General features: G+C 35.8%; 1 protein-coding gene across 1 annotated transcript; it reads left to right on the forward strand.

Moving 5' to 3' along the window:
• The first annotated feature begins 8,459 nt into the window (after positions 1 to 8,459).
• LYSMD3 (LysM domain containing 3) lies at positions 8,460 to 22,251 on the forward strand. The gene is made up of 3 exons (XM_024563597.4): positions 8,460 to 8,655; positions 12,795 to 13,057; positions 18,525 to 22,251. The coding sequence occupies exons 2-3, from the start codon at positions 12,806 to 12,808 to the stop codon at positions 19,188 to 19,190; spliced, it is 918 nt and encodes a 305-aa protein (XP_024419365.1). The 5' UTR covers positions 8,460 to 8,655; positions 12,795 to 12,805; the 3' UTR covers positions 19,191 to 22,251.
• Positions 22,252 to 23,123: the final 872 nt, after the last annotated feature.

A 23,123-nucleotide genomic window follows, 5' to 3' on the forward strand; every position in this document is an offset into this window, starting at 1 on the left:
CATGTCTACCCTGATGCCAGTAAACTGTTTTAATAAGTGTAGCTTTGTAGTAAGTTTTAAAATTGGAAGTGTGAGTCCTCCAACTTTGCTCCTCTTTTTCAAGATTGTTTTGATTATTGGAATCCCTTCCCATTTTATATAAATCTTAGCATCAGCTTTTCCATTTCTACAACAAAGTCTGTTGGGATGTCGATAGAAATTGCAGTTAAACTGTAGATCTCATTGGGAGCATATTGCCATATTAATAATAATAAGTTTTTCAATCCATGAACACATATTGTCTTTCCATTTATTGATATTCCTTCATTTGAGCATTGTTTTTGTACTTTTCTGGATACAATTTTTGCATCTTATTGATCAAATTCTAAGTTATTAATTCTTCTTGATATTGTAAATTGTGTTTCCTTTTCAGAATTTTCATTGCTAGTGTACAGAAATACCAGTGATTTTTGTGTTTATCATGTAACTTTGCTAAAGGCTTTTATTAACTCTAATGACATTGCTGTATGTTTATTCTGTTGTTACATATTGTTTTGGCTGAGGAAATTCAGAAAATATAAAGAGAATTCAGCTTCTCATAAATATGTATCGATAAGATAGGGAGAAGGGTTTTAATAGTTTTTTTTCAGATAATTGTGGATATGTGTCTTTGATACTATACAAAGACTCAATAAGTAATAGTTTCTTAAAGGTTGGTCATAATGTGGCATCTGAAATTATATCAATAAGCATTTTTTTAATCATCACCCGAGGACATTTTTTCATTGCTTTTAAAGAGAGAGGAGAGTAGGGATGGAGGGAGGAAGGGGGAGAGAGAGAGAGAGAGAGAGAGAGAGAGAGAGAGAGAGAGAGAAACATCAATTGGTTGCCACCCGTATGCCCTGTCTGGGAATCAAACCCACAACCTTTTAGTGTACAGGAAGACATTCCAACCACTGAGCCACATGGGCTAGGACTCAATAAGCATTTGTTTTTACTTAATGCTAATAAGCATTAGTCATATTAGAACTCTTGGCCTTATATTTTGAATGGGTATTTTATTCATGCATGATGTTGTAACACTGTACATTTGGAAAATATTGATTCACTGAGTTTTGCAGACCTTTCAGGTGTTGACACTTTCATCATATGATATTTTAAGAACCACATTATTAAATCACCACCAACGGAATCACAAAATCTTCCCATTTTGAGAAGTCTCCAGGCTTACTGGGGACAATGAAAATGTAATAAAACCTAATTTTTGCTTGAGATAACACTTAAGCCTTATCATTGGTAGCAAATACTGTCTTGTTTTCCTTGAAGTAACTAGCTTACTTTGTTCATTTTCAAGAAAAAGTCTACCAAATATCCAAGTCTTATTGACCATAGTTTTTCTGTCAGTCATTCTTTCTATTAAAATGTGTGCCCTGTGATAAAAATAGCTTGTTCCCAACTCAAACAAGGGCCGAAGAGCTTTTCCTCCAGACAACCATTCTATGTGCACATTCAATAAAAGAGCTTTATTCATATTTTCCATTTCATCAGAAAGAATAATTTAAAAAATCACACAGTCCAGTGTTGAGATTTAATAAAATGAATACCTTTTACTGATTAATCAAGGAACACTCTTCAGTAAATTTTTTTGAATGAGTATGTAGTAGTGACCAATACAATGACTACTAATATAGTTTGGTGACATTGCCTTGATTCATGCTAAGGATTCACTATGAGTGCACATGAAAACACAATGAACAAGGCAAATAACTTCTTAGAATTGTTGCAAAAATACTTTTGACCTGGAGGACTCTATGAAGGAATCTGGGGGGTTGGCAAGGGTTTGCAGATTGCACTTTGCCAGCAGGTAATATAGCTATTGAAATGGCAGTTTTGCACAGACTGCCTTAACTTCATAAATGTTGAAAGAAGTAGATGTTAAACACTCTTATCATAATCTCCTGGTTGAAGTTTTCCAGTCTTTTAACAATGCATTTGGGTGCTCTCATTACACACACTCAACAAGCAATAGCGGTCCTTACTTACAGTGCTAATGGAACTAGAGTTTTAATGGGTAAAGGGCAGATATTTAGAGAAAGGTGAGTATGGATCATAGAATGTAGGACAATGCAGAAAGAAAAGAAAATTTACTACAAATCCTTTTAGGTATTCATGTCATATTCACCTCCAAGCTTTAGCCCATGCAGTTGATATAAAACAAATAATGTAGAAGGGCTGGCATATCGTACTAGACTAGATTAGGTAACGGTTTTATGGTTTTCCCATATAAACAACCATAATATTTGTATGCAAAGAATCATCCTTTCTCAAATTAATGTCTTCTTTTGTTATCAGCATTGATTATAAAGTCTACATAAATTATGTTTGACAAAGACAGAAATAACAAACACGGAATTTTCTTTTGAAGATGGGTATAGTAAAATATTTCAATGAAATGACTGAAACAGTAAGATGTAGAAACTGTTTTTTTTTTTTTTGAATTCTCACTGGAGGATATTTTTTCACTGCTTTTGGAGATAAAGGAAGGGAGAGAGAGAGAAGCGTTGATGTGAGAGAGAAACATGGATTGGTTGCCTCCAGTAAGCACCCTGACTGAGGATCAAACCTGCAAACCAGGTATGTGCCCTGACCTGGCATCGAACCTGCAAACCTGCACCCTTTCAGTTTATGGGACAATGCTCCAACCAACAGAGCCGCACTGACCAGGGCAAGATGTAGAAATCTTTACAAACCAAATATTCATTTATATTATGTTATGATATAGATTACCAAATCTGTGGCATGACCTTAAAGATAGGGTAATGAAAGGAAAAGTTAATCAAGCTTCTATTAATACACATCAATTCTACAAAATAACAGCATAGATTTAGAATTGAAAAGTACTCCAAATGAAAATAAGCCCTTTTCAAAACAACAAATCAAAAAAATGAATTTCAGTGTGTTTCTTCTTAACAGACTGCTCACTGATCAGCATATATCATTGCCAAACACTATCCCGCATGGGAAGGAAGTTCCACTACTCTTGCTATATACCCCACCCCCCACCGAGTAAATCCAAATGTGAAATACTCTTTGAAGTCAGCAGGCATTCTTTACTTCAAATAATTCTGAAGGGATTTAGAAACCAGATGGGATTAAATCTTTTTCAAAAGGTAGGGGGTGGGGGGTGGAATCAGCTCAATCTAACTGCATATAAAAGAAAACATGGTGAGAAGGAAGAAGAGATACCTTATTTAGATCCAACAATTGCTACCATGGTTAAGTATGGTTTATTTTGAATTAATGGGGGAAAGGGACGCTAAATACAGACTCATTAATCAAAGTATGCAAGAAGGAACCAGTAAAATTATCTTTAAAACCAAAACTGGGCATCCGCACGAATTTGGGTGCTTTGAAAAAATATTTTAAACCAAGTACTTGTAATCCCAATCAATCTGACATTTGATCTTTTCTCCGACTCAAGCCAACTTCCCTCTTGCCTGAGTTACTGCAATAGCCTGCTAACTGATCTCCCTCTGAAGTGAACCTTCTAAAAGGTACATAATATCCATCTCTGTTCAAAACCCTCCCATGGTTTCCCATCTTGCTTCAAGTAAAAGCCCAAATCCTGGCAATGGCCTACAAAGTCGTATACAATTTAGCTCCCTCTAACCTCACTTCCTATTGCTCTGCCTCTTTGTGTAATCCACTCCAGCCATACTAACCTTCTTGCTGCCCTCCAATACACTAGGCACTATTTCTCTCAGACACTTGGCTGCCACTTGGTGGTTCCTTCTGCCCAGCAATTTCTCCCAGGTACCAACATGGCTCACACACTTACTTTCTTCAGGCCTTCAGTGTTAATCTAAATCTTTCCAACCAGGTCTTTCCTTACTCACTCTATTCCAAATATAGACTCCCCCTGCCCCAAACAGGCAAACCTCCTTCTCTACTTACTGTTCCTCCATTAATTTGTTACCATGTAACATACTAATATTTCCTTTATTTTGTTTCTCTTCCTCTCCCACCACAGGAATATAAACTCCATGAGAGCAAGGGTCTGTCTGTTCAGCACACATCCCCAGTGCTTAAAGCAGGGCCTGAAACACAGAAGGTATTTAATTAATATATGTGGAATGAATAGATGTAATTTCTGTCTATATTTTGTCAGATAAGCACTACTTTCACTTTATGTATATATACTTCACAGTTCTGTGATTTTTTTATGTGGGCATGGAAGCTTTGCTTTTGAGCTTCTTGCTTGGTTTTCCAGATACAGTTGGTTAAGCTGAGAATTGTCACAGAAGTAGTCTCTAACTACCTGGAAAGGCCCAGAATAGAATGAGAAGATGCTGTTGCCTCTTGCATTCTCCCCTTATGATTCCCCACCCCCTAATCTTCCCAACTCCATGAACACAATACTGAACACCTAAGAAATTTAATTCGATGTCTGCCCTTTAGTCTCTATTTTGACTTGCACTCCACTTCCGCATGACCACCTTCTGCCCTCATCCAATTCCATATACTGGGTCACCGCTCATGTTTTCCTTTGGTGAAATGACTTAATTAAATTCTGTCTGACCATCTCAGGTCTTTGGAGGAGTAGACACAAAAAACAGCAGATTATAGGTCCTAGAGGGCATTTACCTGCACCGATTTACTTATGTGGCAATGGTGATTGTAAAGATCATGGGAAACAAAGCACTTCAAGTTATAGTCTACTTAATTATAAACACGTAACTACTTCTTTCTATATGCATTGACTACTTAGCTGAAGAATTTAAGGATCGTATTTGTGAGACTAGTTTTCACCTAGTAATGTCTCTATGGATGGAAACATTGGGATGGTCATTGTCAAGTCATTTAACATCCTTGAATTACTTACTAGCATTTATAAGCAATTCTGGATGCCTGAAGTATGCTTGACTCTTATCCACATTATCAGAGAGTGGTGATTATGATAATCACAATGTTTTAAAATCACAGAGTGAATAGCAACTAGGGAGGTCATCTAGTTTCATCTCTAGCAGAACAAATCTAAATCGTGCAGTCTGTTGGTTTTTTCCCAAAACTTCTAGAGAAGAATCACAGCAATTTTCTTGGTATATAGATTGTTTGAAGATAGAGATGATGGGAGACTTTTTAGGTTTCACACCATAATCCAGTTTTAAATTCATTTGAGTTTACTTTAAGTATTTCCTTAGCGTACAACAGTCTCTTCCAGTTTTGCTGCTAGAAAGTAGAATTAGAAAAAAAGGCTGATAAAAAGGATATAGGGAGGAACACAGAGTAAAAAGGGTGGAATGAAAGAAATCTGGCAGAGGGAAATCAAGAAGAAATATAAAAATAATTCAATGTTCTGTTAATCTTTTATTTTTTGATTTCCAAGGGACCTAATCTGGTTCCTTTATCCAGGCACTCACTACTTGAATACAAAGTACAGACAGACTCAGGGATGATTAAGAGATGGATGGTTGACTGTTTATTAAGTGTGGGTACAAGTCCAGTTATTCAATACTAAAATGCATTCAGTCTAAATATTTTTGGATAATAAAAGCATGTGGTAATAAAAATCCAATCAATATAGAGAGCTCTATGATGAAAAGGCAGAGTCTCCTGACTATTCCCTTACCACATGTAGTCCTTTTCTACCACTGTTAAAAATTCCTTTACTAATTTTCCAGAAACAAAAACAAAATGCATCTCCCTGCACAGATGTATGAATGTGTGTGAGGTGGGGGTGTACACTTAAATTTTTTTCTAAAGTAATATCACTATATCTGCTATAGGGCAACTTATTTTTTTCTCTTCAAAATACATTTTGGAGATCTTTCCATTCATGGAAGCTCCATGAGTAAAGAAACTTTCTCTTTGTAGGCACTGTATTCTCAATGTCTAGAACAGAGGTTTCACATATACTTTTCCTCCAACAAAAAACTGTTAGGTAAATGAATGAGTAAATCAGAAAATGCAGGTCGACATCATTGTTTTGAACAAAAGTATAATATTGCATTATTTAAGTGTCCCAGAGTATCCAACTGGTGAACATTTAGAAAATTTGCAGATTTTTGGCTATACTATAGTAAAAATTCCTGAACATATCATTTAAATCATATCCTTATGTCTCCGTATGTGAATCCAAGGTAATTATTTGGCAATATAATAGTTCAGTCAATTGCATTTTTAAGTATTGCCAAGTAATACCCCTAACCGGTTGCATGAATTTACACTTTCATTACAATATAAAGTTTATTCTGGAGCAAATCACAAAATCTAAAGGTTAGTGACAGAAACACACATTCCCAGAAACTATATTCTTTCATCTACAACTTTTAACGAAAGCTGTGTCACATGAGATCTCAGAAAACTGAAAAGTCTTTTGGCCTTGCTGAGCACTGGGCACATCCTTTTTCTCCAAGACAAAGTACTTGTTCCTACTGGCCAGCTTTTTGGAACCTGGACAAAATTCATGGTTAACTGCCTCCTTTGTTTATTTTAATAAAATAGAATCTTTTTGTAAAAAGTTCAATAACTGCATCTTTGTTAAATATAAATAACAACTCAAGAGCATGCAGATACCATTGAGACTATACAAAAGAAACAGGTGGCAATCCTGCAGAAGTGCTTGAAATGCTATCACTCAGGCTCCCACATGGATTCCACTGCCTATTGACATTAAAATAAGAAGAAAAGTAACCTATATGCAGAAAGAAGGTTGTATTCACATTAACATTCATGAAGGCTGAGCAGTTGAAGCCCTATACTTCAAGTAGGGAATATACCCTTTGTCTACTGTCACCGTGATAAATGGTTACACACAGGGGTGTCACAAGGGCAGTAGCACACAGAACAGTTCTGGCAAACTTAAAATGATTTTTAAGTCCTCTTCTCCTGCAGTTCTTTTTGTAGCATTGTGCCTACCCCCTCAAATAAAAGAAAAATATTGCAATACCGAATTCCTTACCTCACTGAGTCAACAACAACAACAAAAACTCTTTGAAAATAATTCAAAACAAAGCTTCAAAGTCTTCAGGATGTATAAATACCGTATTCAGACATTTTGAAAAGAAATGCTCTGCACCATGCACCTTGCCTGTTTGGATCTAAAATGTATATTGTAATACAATCGTCAAAGTGCAAAGTCTGTACCTTCAACTGGGAGACATTAGGCTCATCCTTAAAACACTTTACACCAGTGATTTTTCAACCTTTCTCATCTCATGGCATACTTAAACTAATTACTAAAATTCAGCAGTACAACAAAAAAAATTATAGTTTTTGCTAATTTGACAAAAAGTGATTGATTTACAAAAAATAATAATAGTAATTACCTACCCTTTTTGCTTCAAAGTGACTTTTTAAAAAATCAGGTGCCTGTACTTGTCTATAAGGATTTCTGGTACTGAGAATTAACCAATCAGATGCAACCTTCTTATGTGATATGACCAATAAGATGCAACTCTATTTTATGACCTATATATTTATGGTTCAATACGGCATTCACGCCTGATACTATTGTTGTATTGGCTGTTGTCATTTTTTATTTAACATTCTAAGGGAAGAGAGGTCAGTGCACCTAACTAAATAGTCAGGTGTTGTACGTTATAGCAATTTTTGAGGCACTGGTCGAGACAATTGCTGCTTTACAGTTATTTAGATAAATTCAAATGCATAATCGTACTCATGAGGAAAATCATGTATGAAGTCATGAGTTCATTATAGCACAAACTAACATCTACTATACATCAACCGTAACTACCGATGACTTTCAATTATTTTTCAAAACAAAATAAGTTACAATTTGTAGACAGCTTTGTGTTCCTGAGAGTTGGAAGCCTCAGAACCAGGGTTGGAGGGCAAACATTTCCCATGGCTTGACTCTAGGTGGCTCACTTTCCTCACCTATAAACAGAAAGACTGAAACGACCCTCTTCTGCCGCCCAAGGTTCTTCTCCAGTGTTTTGTCTCTTCTACAGAAGTCTTAAGACTTCAACATTAAGAGTTATAAGCCTAGAACAACTTTCTAAAATATGGACGTGAACACTGCTCTTGAGCGTCCATCCTCACCCTACGGAAACCGCCAGATGCAGCGCATAAAGAAATGCACCGCAGCCCTCGACGCATCCTCAGCACCTCCTCCAGTCTATGCTTACTAGACAGTTTTGCCAGAGGCGTGTGAACTCAGGACAAAGGCAGAGCCGACAGGTCACCTTGGACCCCCGAGTTAGCCTAAGAACTTGGGCAGCGGAGAGCCACAGTATGGGGATGACGGGGCGTGGCCAATGGGAGGGGGCGGGGCCGGGGCCAGGCAGGCACTCGGACCCCGCCCCATGCCCCCAGCCGCGTCCCTGCGCCGGAGCGCCTGGCTCCAGCAGGCTGTAGGAAAGCCCAGGGTTCTGAGTAAGCCCTCGCGTCCCCGCAATCCCGCCTCCTCCTCCGCCCCTTCCCACCTCCGCCCACTTGACGCGATGACGCACAGCAGGTTTGCGGACGTGGCGGTGGCGCTAGGCCGGGAAGGCGGAGACTTTGGCCTGGGCGGCGGCGGCAAGGACAGAGGAGGTAAAGGAGGTCGGTGGCAATCCAGATCGGGGCCTCGGCCATGAACTTGCTTGGGACGGCAGCAGCGGCGGCGGACTTGGCCGCCGTCTCCTCTTGGCGTCCCACTTGCTAACGGGACAGGTAAACATGGCGGCAAGAGGTGGGGAGTGGCTCCGTTTGAGACGGCGGGGTTGGGCCCCAGCGGCGCTCCCGCTGGAGGCGACGCGGGGCCTTTGCCCGCAGTCCTGGCGGGGGTGGCTGGAGGAGATCTGGAGGTAGAGCGACCTTGGAGTCCAGCCCCGCCAAAGCCCATTGATACATTGTTGGGTAAACTGAGGTTCAGGGAAGGACTTCTACGTGCCCGATTACCGGAACGACACATTTACCTCCCAAACACTATTTCTCCTGGTGTTTTTATTGAATGTTTGCTGACGGCGTCTTGTCTGTATCGTCCAAATGTGATGGTGGGACATAAAAACCTGAAGTTTAATAATCGTAAGGGATAACAGTGAAATGAAAAACTAGACTTGTGGAATGGTGAGAGAGAGAAGTTAAGTTTTTAAAAACTGAATTGGCTCTGGAAGATACGATCTAGTGATACTGTCCCGGTGATGAACCACTTTGTACCCCGTAGCCCTTTTATTTGTCCCTGGTTAAGGAATGTCGAAGAGAAACACCCAGCAGCATTTATTACGGAACGAAGGTGTTTGGGAAACCATTTTCACATACAGACTGAGCTGATGAATCCATTGCTAATTTTTGTGACCGCTTGTAATCTACGTAGCAGGCAGTTTTGGTTTTCTGAAGAGGGTATTCGTGCTTTTTTGTCGTCCAAAGATAGTTAAGACGAGTGGAGAGAATTGAGTCAGAGGACTTGAGGACTGTGTATTTTCTGATCTCTATAGTTGGCTCAGGTATTTATCTGCCTGGGCCAAAGTCTAGCTTTCCATTTCTGTCAGACTCAACTAATTCTTGATTATTCAGAAACAGAATACCAGTTTGTGGTATTCTTCCTGCATTTCATTACAGGGGGGAATTAAGAGGTATATAGTGAGACAGGAAAAGTTCAGTCTTCAAATATTATTCAGCAATATGTCACGGACAGAGGTTGATATAAATATCTAAAATGGATTTTGGGCATTGCTCAGTGACTTTTAGCAGCACTAAGCCATCTGGGGTTCTAAGAACAAAATAGGAAGGAGAAGAGGTTAAAGGGCAGCGCAACTGGGACAGTATAGTCATGTTTAAATTGCTGTATGTGAAGTGGTTCTTAACTTTTAAAGTCATGGACCCCTTTTGAGAATATAATGAATATTTTCCCTAGAAAGATATACATATGTATAACATGTACCTATGAATGTCAGGATTCACAGACATTCCCTAGCTTAGCAATTTTCAACCAGTTTGCCACAGAATTTTTAAAACATGCAATACCTGATTCTTTTAATCAGGGGCACTGACCTCTTTTCCCTTAAATTGTAAAATTAAAAAAAAAAATCACAGCCAACACAACAATAGCCATCCAGTGTGAATAAATCAAAATTACACCTATTTTTGTCAGATCAGCAAAAATATATTTTTTGGTGTGCCACAGAATTTTAGTAATTAGTTTATGTGTGCCATGAGATGGAAAAGGTTGAAAATTGCTGCTCTAGATTAAAGACACAGGGCAGAAAAGATGTGGTTAAATAAGTGGAAATAAAACTATTATCTATTTTTGGTGAAGGTGAGGTACTCTCTTTCCACTTTTTTGAGCATCACATAAAAATAAAAACATCCTTAATTTATTATGGCATTAAAACAAGTTTAATCACTTTGTCACGTTAGGATTTTGAAAGACTTGATCATACCTTCAAAACTGCTTTTGAGATGTAAAGTGTTAGAACCTTTCTTTAGTTTGGTGGCTGTCAAGTTAGGAATTCCAGTTCATGGTAATAAATAATGTAGCACCTGGAGGAATAGGTGACATAGTCTACTTATTATAGAGGTATAGGTTCTCTGTGTGATCTGAATGGAAACCCTCGAGTTTTTTAAGCATTATGTTGCCTTAAAGAAGGGTCAGAAACTGGTTTTCAAGGGTTGGGTTCAATTATATGAAATTGTGCCAAAAAGTTTATAAGTATGTGTCTACATAGAAAGTATAATCCGTTGTCATCCAAACTCCAAAAGTCTGTGAAGTTTGGATGACAAACTCCAAACTCCACAGACTTTTGCAGTTTGTTTTTGCTGATTATTTTTTCTCTTTTTCACTTGGTACTTGTTCACAATCTTCACAACTGAACTAAGTCCTTTTTTTTCCTGAGACATTATTTTGCCTTGGCTTCCATGACACATGATTTCCTTCTCCTCTGAACAATCCTTTTCCATCTTCTTTGCGTACTGATTATCTTTCACCCAGGTACTAAATGTAGTATAGTAGTTCTTCAGGGCTCAGTCTTGAACCCCCTTTTGTTATTTCACACTGTCTCTAGGTAACTAATCTGAATCCACAGCTTCAGGTTTCTACCTGTGTACAATGAGTTAGAAAATTACATCTCTAACCCAGACTTTTTCAAATTTGACTATATAATCCACTGGGCTACTTGACATTCATTTTGGCTGTCTTTGAAGAGTTTATAATCATAGTTTCTGCCCCTACCCCGAAACTCTTCTTCCAGTGTTCTTCTGTATCTTAGAAAATGGCACCACCATTTTACTCATTGATACAAATCAGAAATCTTGGCATGATCCTTAACTTCTTTATGTTGTTCATATCAGAGCCATGTTATTAAGTCTTAATAAGTATTTTATGTCCAGATGCCTCTTATTGCCTGTCCATGTCTCTCTCTCTTTCACAATAACTGAAAGTGATCTATTCTTATGTGAACAATATGAATCTAAAATTGTGAATGTGGAATTAGTTCTCATAGTGTTCATTTTTAATGAGACTAGATCAACTTGATGAATGACAGTTGAGAGTGAGTATGCAATTAAACAAAAGGTATTCATTGATATATGTTTTTAACTTAGGTAATCTCTCAGTCAGTCTTGCAATGCCTTTTATGAAGTAGAAATAAACATAGTAACCTAAAATCTGTTCACAGTGTCTATGGACTGTAAATTGAGTTTCAGGAAGACTTTGATAAGTTAAAGTCCAGTGAAAGCTCAAGAGAAGAAATACCCCGGGTAGAGAACAAAATTACGACCTATCTAGAAGTCACCTACTGTAGTAAATGTAAATATTACAGTCAGCATGATCTAAAAAGGGAGGTAGCTGGCACAAAAGATATTTCACCTCCTGAAACACCAATTCAAAAGAACCGATGCACCCCAATGTTCATAGCAGCACAATTTACAGTAGCCAAGTGCTGGAAGCAACTTAAGTGCCCATTAGTAAATGAATCAAAAAACTGTGGTACATTTACACAATGGAATACTATGCACAGAAAGAAAGAAGAAACTCCTACCCTTCACTACAGCATGGATGGAACTGGAGAGCATTATGCCAATTGAAGTAAGCCAGGCGGTGAAAGACAAATACCATATGATCTCACCTATAAGTGGAACCTAATCAACCTAAACAAGCAAGCAAAAAACAAGCAGAGACATTGAAATAAAGAACAAACTGACAGTAACCAGAGGGGCTAGGGGAGGGGGATAATGGGGGAAAACGGGGAAGGGTCATCAAGGAACATGTATAAACAACCCATGGACAAAGCCAATGGGGTAGGAATGAGGGTGGGTGGGAAATGGAGACAACTGTACTTAAACAACAATTAAAAAAAAAAAAAGATATTTCAGCCCCACATGAACTTTAAAATGCAGAACAAGCCAAAATGTTTTGGATTTATAAAAGTATTTGTGTGTGTGTACCTGTAAAACAGTTCTGATGGAATTGTGTGTAAATTGTGTGTATATGTAATCACCAGTTTTTAAGATAATACAAAATTACCTGATATTATTCACATACTCAAAATAAGGGGAACTTAATTTTTTGACTTACAAAAAAGATTATAGCAATTTTTCCTTGTTAAAATGTAATCACCCTAACATGTTTCGTGATATATGGTTTATAAGAATGGATTACCTCTTCGTCCCAATCCCTCATCTCTGCTGCAAAATAAATACTCACTTACTTCAACAGTTATAAAACTTGAACCTAATTTTTAAACAACTGAAACCATTCTTTAAAAAAAAAAACCAAAATAAATTGTTCTGAATGTAAGATTCATGTAATACCAGTTAAATGGATCAGCTATATTTCAAAGTTTTCTCTGCCTTGTCCCCCCCTACCCTCCCAGGTTTTGACATTATGGCAGGGAGGCATCAGAATCGTTTTCCTCTTCCAGGAGTTCTTTCAAGTGGTCAAGCACATGCATTTGGAAATTGTACAGATAGTGATGCGGTGGAGGAGGATGCCGAAGTTTATGAACTTCGGTCCAGAGGAAAAGAGAAAATCCGAAGAAGTACATCAAGAGATAAACCTGATGACGTCATAGTATTAACAAAAGATATTCAGGAAGGAGATACTTTAAACGCAATAGCCCTTCAGTACTGTTGTACGGTAAGTTTTAATTTGATTTTGGGTAATGCAGTCTAAAATAAATTATTTGTTCATAGCACAAATTGAAATAAATTGTTTTTTATCTTGTCTTTTTTCTCCCTCTTTCTCTTCTTTCCATAGCCAGCTTCATGTTAGTGGGTGTTGACTTTTTAAATTTTTAAGTAAATAGTTGAATTTCTTGTTTTCTAAATTTGTGATTCTATTTTCACTGTTGGAAAACACCCAAAGTGTTATTATTTTCCCATCATCCAAGTTGTAAGAGAATGTGGAAATCTATAAAGAAGTTGTACTCTGTCCCAGTTTCCTGAGATAACACATTTGTGTTTCTTTTCATACCTTTTTTGTGCTTTTAAGAGTACATACATAAATACTTGGGAGATGGTGATTTTTGTGTTTTTAAAATTGGTTTATACTATGCCTGTTATTTTGCAAATCACCTTTGCCTTTTTTATTACTTATTTTATCATTGCTATCCATTCCCTCGCAGGCTTATAGATCTAACTCATTATTTTATATAGCTATATAATTTCCCATAGTATGAACATACCGTGATTGTTAAGCTCTTTTCATACTCAAGGATGGCCAGGATTTTCCCCATGTTTTTTCACTGTGCTGTGCATATTATCTATCACAACTGTATCTTTAAGTAGAGGTCCTTTATTTCTGTAGATTAGATTCCCAAAAATGGTATTGAGAGATAAAAGTTAAGGTTTGTTTCTCATTTCAGTAGATATTAAACTATTTAAACTCATTTTTAATCCGTTATTTCTATTTTGCTTTATTAACATGGAATCTGTTTTCATGGTCATGAACACATGGGTATGGAAACTGTTCATTCTCATAGTCCCAATAGAATTTTGAAATGTATGTATTATGTGCCTGCTTGCACATTTTAGAGTGAACTTAAATACTTTCTAATGACTTAAAATAGTTACGAAGAATATAATTTGTATAATGTCAATATTGGTATGTAAAATAACTGTTAAAATAGTTTTTAAATGTATGTATGGAATTCTAAATACTAATTCAGGATTTGCTACCTGAAATAGTGCATTCAAAAAATATAGCTATATGTACTTTTTTATCAGCATGAAATTTTATATCATTTTTTTCTTCTTGATGAATATTTTCATCCTCACCCCCAAAATCTTTCATAATGTATTTTTATATTTAAAAACCTTTTATGATTACCTGTCATAGTTGTCTGAAATAGTAACACATATATATTTATAAAGTTACATATATAAATTTAAATTGAATTTAAAAAATGTCCTTTCACCATGAGGTTCCATGTATTGTTTTTTTCTGCATGGAGTAATTATTGCAATTATTTAAGATTAACCAAAGCATAAATTTTGATTTAAAAATCAAAATTATTGAAATGCATTTCTTGATGAGGTGTTAAGAGCTGGGGTTTGGACATATTTTTTGGTTATTAATGTATCATAATAATATTATTAAATATTTTTTTAATGCAAATACACATGAATATGTGCTTTGTAGTGAAATAGGACCACTGAGAATTATAGAATCTACCTTAAAGGGTCAATGATGGACAGTAATCAAAATTTTAAAGTAGGGGCAAGGCTGGAAATACTAAGGTGGAGATGCAAGAGATGAGTGTGGTCTAATTTCATTACAGATACATTAGTTTTCCTTCATAAATCTGGAAAATTTTCTTTAAAAGAAGAGAAATTTGAAACACTGGCTGAATGATTAAAAATAGGTCATATTTTCAATGAGGTTGGTGAAAAGGTGAAAGTAAAGATGTGGAGATTTCAAAGAGGAAATAAGGTGAACAACAGGAAATTTAACAGGTGTTTCAGAGTTGAGCCTCCCATACTGATTGGAGTGAAGCACTTTGAGATTACTGAGGAAAAGTCTTACCCCTACAGTAAGAGAACCACTGTCCGGTTTTACCAAGAGTGGTGCAAAGTGATGGGGAGCCTGCTGGTGAAATGGAGGGGATCTGGGGAGAGGGCATTAGAATAATTCAAATGAAGATGATTAGGTCTTAGGCCAAAATGTTCCTTAGTAAGAATAGAGAAGAAACTGATAGAAACTGTATTTGGGGGTAATCACATGATATAAGCTGATTCCTCATTTAAAATGAATGATGAAAGGCAATTAACATTAGAGGAAAGGTGACATTGGCCATAGTAGTGGGAAAAGTGATACAACAGAATAAGGGAGTTAAGATAAGCAACGCTCAAGAAGCAAAAAAACAGATAACCTTACCAAAAGGTTTAATATTTTAAAAATAGAGTAGTTAGTGCTGTATTCTACTTACATTCAGTCATAGGAATTATTAAAAATAAGTCAGTTATAAAAAGGTAATACGAAACCAAAAAGTCTAAGGTTGGAATCCTAAATATATTCAAGCAATTTAGCAAAACAGAAAATAGAAGACTATTCAGAGAGAACCTAGGTAGGCACTAAGCCTTGGAAGCCTAGTTCAGAAAGAACAACTATTAGAATATAACCAAGCAAAAGAACATTTAAAGAAAATAGGGTCAGGTTTTGTGGTTAGTCAATGAATTTGGGGTGGTGGGTAATAGAATTTATTGGGGTGACATTGGTTAATAAAATTACATAGGTTTCAGGTGTACAATTTTAATGATAAGTCATCTGCGTATTGCATTGTGTGCCCACCACCCAAAGTCAAATCTTCTGTCACAATACATTTCACCCCCTCACCCCCTTTCCTCTGGTAACCATCATACTGTTGCCTGTGTCTTAATGAGTTTTTGTTTTTCTTGTTTGTTCACTTGTTGCTTTCAGTTTTATATCCAACATATGAGTGAAACCGTATGGTTCTTGACTTTTTCTTATTTCGCTTATCATGATAGTCTGAAGATCCATCTATGTTGTTGCAAATGTAGTATTTCAAATATTTTTACGGCTGAGTAGTATCCCATTGTATATATGTACCACATCTTTATCCATTCATGCACTGAAGGACACACCAGTTGTTTCCATGTTTTGGCCACTGTGAATAATGCTACAGTGGTGCATATTATCTTTGCAAATAAATGTTTTCAGATTTTTCAGGAAGATACAGAAGAGACGTTGCTGGTCATGTAGTAGTTCTATTCTTAATTTTTTGAGGAGTCTCCATATTGTTTTCATTAGTGCCTTTATCAGTTTACATACCCACTAGCATTGAATGAGGGTTTCTTTTTTTCCATAACCTCTGCAGCACTTGCATTACTTGTCTTACTGATAACCATTTGAACAGGTGTGAAGTGGTATCTCATTGTACTTTTTTTAAAAAAAGATTTATTTTTAGAGAGGGAAAGTGAGGGAGAAAGAGAGGGAGAGAAACATGAATGTGTGGTTGCCTCTCACGCACCCTGCTACTGGGGAACTGACCCGCAACCCCAGCATGTGTCCTGACTGGGAATTGAACCTGCGACTCTTTGATTCGCAGGCTGACACTCAATCCACTGAGCCACACCAGCTAGGGCTCATTGTACTTTGGAATTTCATTTCCCTAATAGCTAGACAAGTTGAAGATCTTTTCAGACATCTGTTGGCCATTTGTATGAAGTGTCTTTTCAGGTCCTCTGCCCACCTTTTAAATTTGGATTGTTTGGTGTTGAGTTGTATGAGTTCTTTATATATTTTGGATATTAACCCCTTGTCAGCTGTTTGTAGATATCTTCTCCCATTCGGTTGCCTTTTTATTTTGTTGGACCTTCATTTGCCTTAAGAAAAAAAAAATCTCAAGGTAATAAACTGACAAAGGACCCTTTATCTTTACTGACTCTCATCTCCTAGTTACTCTTCAATCCTCTCTCCTTCCTCCTCCCACACACACACTTCAAGGGAATTGATTTTTCCAACAAGAAAACTCAGTCTTCATTTGACTAGATCAGTAATCTGCTATTGATCCAGTTCACCACTTCCTCCTCAAACCCTCTTTGACCTTGATACTTTAGGTTTCTGATGTTCCTATTAATAATGTAAGAACAGCTAATATTTGCATAACATATTATGTATCTCCAAATGTCATTCATGCATTTAGGTTAATTTTTACAACCATGTATCATAAGTAGTAGTATTACTATCATTTTACATATATGAAACTGAGAGGTTAAACAACTTGCCCTAAACCCTGCAGCTATAGAAGGTGTCAGAGCCATGCTTCAAACCCAGGTAGTCAGTGTTTTTAACCATCATGTATTGCTTTCCTGGTCACTCTCAACCTCCTTTGCGGATTTCTCTTATTCAACATACGCCTCAAGTGTTACGTTCCACAGAGGTCTTTCCTATGTCACCTTTTACTTGTGTTTTTTTTTTTTCATGAATCCATCTGTCTACTCTTGTGACTTCAGTACCATTTTTGCTGGTAATACACAAGTACGTATCTCTAGTTAAGATCATTCGTCTGCATTTCAAATATAACATTATAACTACTTGTTGGGCATCTTCCACTTGCATGTTTAAGGCACCTCAAAGGGAAGATGTATAAAATTTGCCTTCATTCTTTTCCTCCCTCCATAGTGTTCCATATCTCAATGGATTGGTGACATTATCAATTGAGTTGACCAGACCAGAAATCTTAAGTTTTATCTTAGACTCACTTTACCTCTTTGACATCAACAGATGATAAATGGTTAGAGCTTAGGTTACAACTTTGATGGAAATGATAAATGGGACTAACAACTTAAAGACAGTGAGAGGGCCTGTTACAGTAATTGGTAATCTGAGAAATACCATCCCCTACTATGTCTCACCACAATGGCAGGTATGTAGGATATACATAGGTCGAGGACTGTATAATATATAGGGAAAGCTTATAAAAAATGACTGATCTTGGAGATAGTTGAAGAATGCATTTACACTAGCAAGTTTGGGAAAAAGGCTTCATAAGATAAGTGAACAATATAAATTTTATCAATTCTAAGACATACTTTTTCACACTTTTAACACCTTTAACATTAGGATGGTGGCATCTTCAATATTTGGTGGTTTTTCCCCCTTAATGACATGTAAAATAGTGGTGTATCTTGGGTTGATGGCATCCTAGTTTTGATAAACTGTGGTAGTTTTAGTTAGGTACATTGACATTTGCCTATATTCCTAATTGCCACATTGGAAGAAAGAACATACGTATCTGTAATCCTTCCTTCCCAAAGTGTTTACAAGCAGTAAAAGGATCATCATATTTGTGCATGATATATATAGAAAGAAACAGGATCCTAGAATCTACTTAAATAGCTAGCATTAGTGTTATTTACATGGGAGTTATGGAAATTTAATTGGTGATTTCCTAAGACTCAAAGATCAGAAGTGGTGCAGCATTGATATCCACAAGTAAAATACAATCTCTCTGGGTGTGATAACTTAATACCACTAGTAATTAAGCTCAACTTTTTTCCTTCCCTAAAAATAAGTGGGATGAATGAATAGTGCTACCTCAGTTTTGATTTAGAATTGTTAATTTTTTTTTTTTTTTTTACAGGTAGCAGATATCAAGAGGGTTAACAATCTCATCAGTGATCAAGATTTTTTTGCCCTTAGATCTGTCAAAATTCCAGTAAAAAAGTTTAGTTCATTGACTGAAACACTTCATCCTCCAAAAGGAAGACAGGCTTCACGTCCTTCATCTATTCAGTATGTTCCAGAACAACAGGAAATTTTGTCACTTAATGATTCTCTTTCTTCCAGCGAGTCAGCTGGTAGCTTTTTAAAAGAAGTAGACCGAGACATAGAACAATTAGTAAAATGTACGGACACCAAACGAGAGAACCTTAATGAAGTGGTGTCTGCCTTAACAGCACAACAAATACGTTTTGAACCTGATCACAAAAACGTTCAACGTAAGGATCCTTATTATGGAGCAGACTGGGGAATAGGGTGGTGGACGGCTGTAGTGATAATGCTGATAGTGGGTATAATAACGCCAGTATTTTATTTGCTATATTACGAGATTTTAGCTAAAGTGGATGTTAGTCACCATTCAACAGTGGATTCTTCACATTTGCATTCGGGAGTCACACCCCCATCACAGCAGAGAGAAATGGAAAATGGAATTGCTCCAACTAAAGGAATACCCTTCGGCCAACAGGATGATCATAAACTCTATAGTCACAATTCTCAATTTCCTGCTGCTCAATACAAAACATAACAGCTTATCATTATGATGTTTGTGATCACATGTTCTGGAATGTGGTGAATCAGTTATAATCGATAACCACTTCAAAGGTAGAATTAAGGAAGATTGAAGATGCTTGTTTTTCACTTTTTTGAGTCATTTACAGATGGATTGAGTATAAAATCCCTGCAGTTGCTAGTTGATTGAGAACAGTAAATCTATATATGTTTTATCTATCAATGCTTAAGCAGAAATGAATTTAAATATGTATCCAGGAAGTTCTCAACTTGGAAAACATAATTTATTTAAGATCAGTTAATGTTTAAATTTTAAGTAATTAGTTTTTGGTTTAAGGTTATTAATGTTTAGTAAGCAAAATAATACCACCAGATATCTGCAACTGAAGAAAATTTACTAATGTGAACCATTAAAATATTTAGTTGCAAAAATGTTTGATTCTAAAATTAGATAGCACATACTTAATACTCCATTTTAAAACTTTCTGAAAACAAGTTTAGCACATATGCTATGATGACATTAAGTAGACACAGAAGTGGGAAAGCGATGTGTAGTGTGTGATAGAGGCTAAGATAGAGATTAAATACTATGTTTAAACCCCAAAATAATGTGTTAGTGTTGGGACATAGCCAGTTGGTCACTAGAACACTGGATTATGGTAAAGAACCTAAGGTAATCTTTGTCTCTTAGAGAATGCTTCTCAGCTTCTGATTTTTAGGCCATTATACTTGCCTCTGGTATTTGAAAGCACTTTTATAATTCTTTGATGAAAATTGTTATACATGTATAGGTTAGCATTATTTAGAAAATAATTCCCTACACACTGTGATAAGTTGTTGCTGTGTTACATGTGGTAACATGCCTTAATTACATTTATGCCTTATAAAATACGTAAGCAAATATTTTTAGAATTAAAAATAGGCATTTTTTCAGACAGCCCAATGGGATTTATAACAAACTATAAATTCATCTCCACTTTTACCATCAAGCACAAATTAATGGTGTTAGAACAAGTTTTCATTGTCTGCCTCTGAGGTTTGTTGCAGAAAATTGTTCATTAAGCAAAAGCAGGAGTAAAGACACCAGCAACAACAGACACGTTGCTTCATTTATTGAACCCTTCACCTCTGTTTTTCAAAGAGAAAATGTCCAACTTAAACCTTTTTTTCCTTTGAACTATAGCATAAAATTGGGTAACAGAAGCCAAAGGTGTATGGTTAAAGGGTTTGATAGTGCCACTTTTTAAGGTCTGCTATGGATCTGCTAGATAAGCCTTTGTATATTGATTCTATCGTTTAATTTCTTAAAGTATGTGTTTTTAAAAATGTAACCAAAATGATTCATTAGAAGCAAGATCTGGTGGAGTCTGGATGGCCTGTTTGGTGTATAATAAAGTACGAACCTTAAGATCTATAATACCACCTCATTTTCTGGGCATTATTTCCTAATACTGTTTCGGCTGTTTGACCATTTTATATTTCAAACTCCAGTCTTGATACAAAGTGGGGTGAATAAATATGTATGGTAAATGAGGTTTTACGTACCTTCAGTAGCAAAGTATAAAAAACAGGACAGAAGTCAAATATTAAAGCCTTTGCATGTATTTGAGGACCTTAGGTAATTACCAAAAAGTGTTAATAGGGAAATTGTAGCAAATTAATGGTTTTTTGTTTTTTTTTTTTTTTTAGTAACTCTTAGTCTAAAATTTAAAATATTGTTTTAATGTGCCTTGGGCATCTTGAAGATTGTGGTCTTTCTAATTTATGCTCAATATTAACTTGGCCAGTTTACATTTTATTTATTAAGCCTGCTGAAAAATCAAGTTTTAGGGAAGAAACTACAGAGTATTTTAGGGTAGAATAGGCCAGATGTCCTGTGAAGAATTTTGTTTACATCAAATTGATGAAATTGCCGAAAGTTGGTGATTCCTTCTTGCTCATGGTACTTTGATTTCCAGGATAAGTTATTTTTTTTAACGTAGTGAGGTGTACTGTGTACTTGTTAATGTCCTGTTCTTTGAAGGAGGCAGTTCCCTTTTTCTGTATATCTGAATTATATATTTTTAATTGAATTATATAATTGTTATATATAGAATTATAAATCCTAATTGTGTCATTTTTAAAGGAAAAAATTCCTAAGCATTTAATATAATTTTCGCTTTTAAAAAGTACTAGTATATATCAAAATTTGTAGCCAATGCAGATTACTTTGGAAAACCTAATAAAGTAAGAAAAATTGTGAATTTTAATTGTATTGAAACCCTTATCTGAATTTGAGATTTCCCATTAAAAAATACATACATACGCATGCACACAAGTATAAAATTGCAAATCACTGCATTTGGTTCACTTAAAAGTTGGGAGTTACAAGTGAAGCAAAATGCTATTTTTAGGGGGAAGGATTTTGTTTTGGTTGGGTACAAATGGTCAAGTATGTTTTGAAGTAATGAAATGCCATTAAGATAAATTGGCTATAGAGTCTGCTGGCCACATTAAGAAATAGAAGACTGCAATGTTAAGTTAACTTAACCAGAGGACATTTTGTTTTTTAAAGCTTCTCTCTTTCTGGGCTCTATTTGCTATTCAGTGGCCTGAAGAGTTACTGAAAGGAACTGTAATGGTTCATTACTTAATAATTAGTTCTTTTAAAAGGTATCTACTTCTAAAATTACCTACTTTGGAATATGAAGGATACAGTTGGAGTTTATTTTAGAAATACCATGAAGCAAGGGTCCAAAGTGCTAAGGGTAAAGGTGGAGTTTTTTGAAGTATTTAAATGGTGCTTTGTGATGGGAATCATTTTGAATTACAACAGTGCTCCTCAGGAAATCCTTATTTTTCTTCTAAGTATGTGCATATTGCACTGTTAGGCCATAGAAATAACTGAATGCAGTATTTAATTCTTTTTATATATACAAACACTGTAAACCTTTCGTGTAATGTATTTTATATAAATGTGAGATGGACTTGTATAACATTGTTAGCCATGTACATTTGTAAAACTTTTATAAATTTTTTTTGCCCCTTATTTTTCATACTTTAAAAGATCTTCAAAATAAAGTTTCTATTTTATTCAATCTAAAATGGAAGCTGGTGAATTTAATTGAGTAAAGCATACCTTTTCTCTTGTGTCAAACTACTTGATATAAAAACACTATGTAAGATAGATCGAATTGCCAGAGATGTACCTACTGAAATTTCTCCCTTGTTATGTGAAACAAAACCCTCTGGATCACTTACAGGATGTAAGTGAAATGAAATGAAATGAAAACTAATTTCAGATGAATGTTCCTTGAAGGATCTTGAATCTCAGGGAACAAGACTCCTTAGGCAGGGTCCAAGACTTCTTAGCAAGTTGTGGATCAGTCATATAAAGATGTGCTCTATTTATATGTAAAATTCATTATGAAACAAAAAGCCTTTCCGCTTTACTAATTTTTAAAAATTACAGTAGCAAAAACTGAAAAAGTTCTTTAGATCGTTTATTTAATGGAGGAATTTATGATGTGTTCCTTTTCTTCCCTACTTTTACAATCATCTTGATCTTAAAGTTGTATTTAATTAGTTTTTTTTAATAAAAAAGTTTTTACTAACTCCAGAGCTTTTAACCATATCGTATTAAGGCCAAGCCACTGATATTATCCACTTGAGGTAGCAGGGAAGGAAAAGTTAACATCCTCTGAATGTGTTACCGTTCTGGTATTCAGTGTGAGTCCGTCCGTCATGCCACACACTGCCAAATCTGTTATCATGACTAATCAATCACTGAGAGTTTTCTTTTGTTGGTGGTTTGTTCAAGAATATTAGATACTGGCATCCCTGTCTGATAGTTATTTTACCAGGTGAAATCTATATTAACAAATTAGTTTTCTCTATCAAATATATTTAGGTTCAAAGTAAAACATCTTAATGTAAAACAGGACACAATTTTATTTTATAAAAATTTAAT

This window comes from Desmodus rotundus, chromosome 1 (assembly GCF_022682495.2).
Source record: "Desmodus rotundus isolate HL8 chromosome 1, HLdesRot8A.1, whole genome shotgun sequence".
In the NCBI taxonomy this organism is placed as follows: domain Eukaryota; kingdom Metazoa; phylum Chordata; class Mammalia; order Chiroptera; family Phyllostomidae; genus Desmodus; species Desmodus rotundus.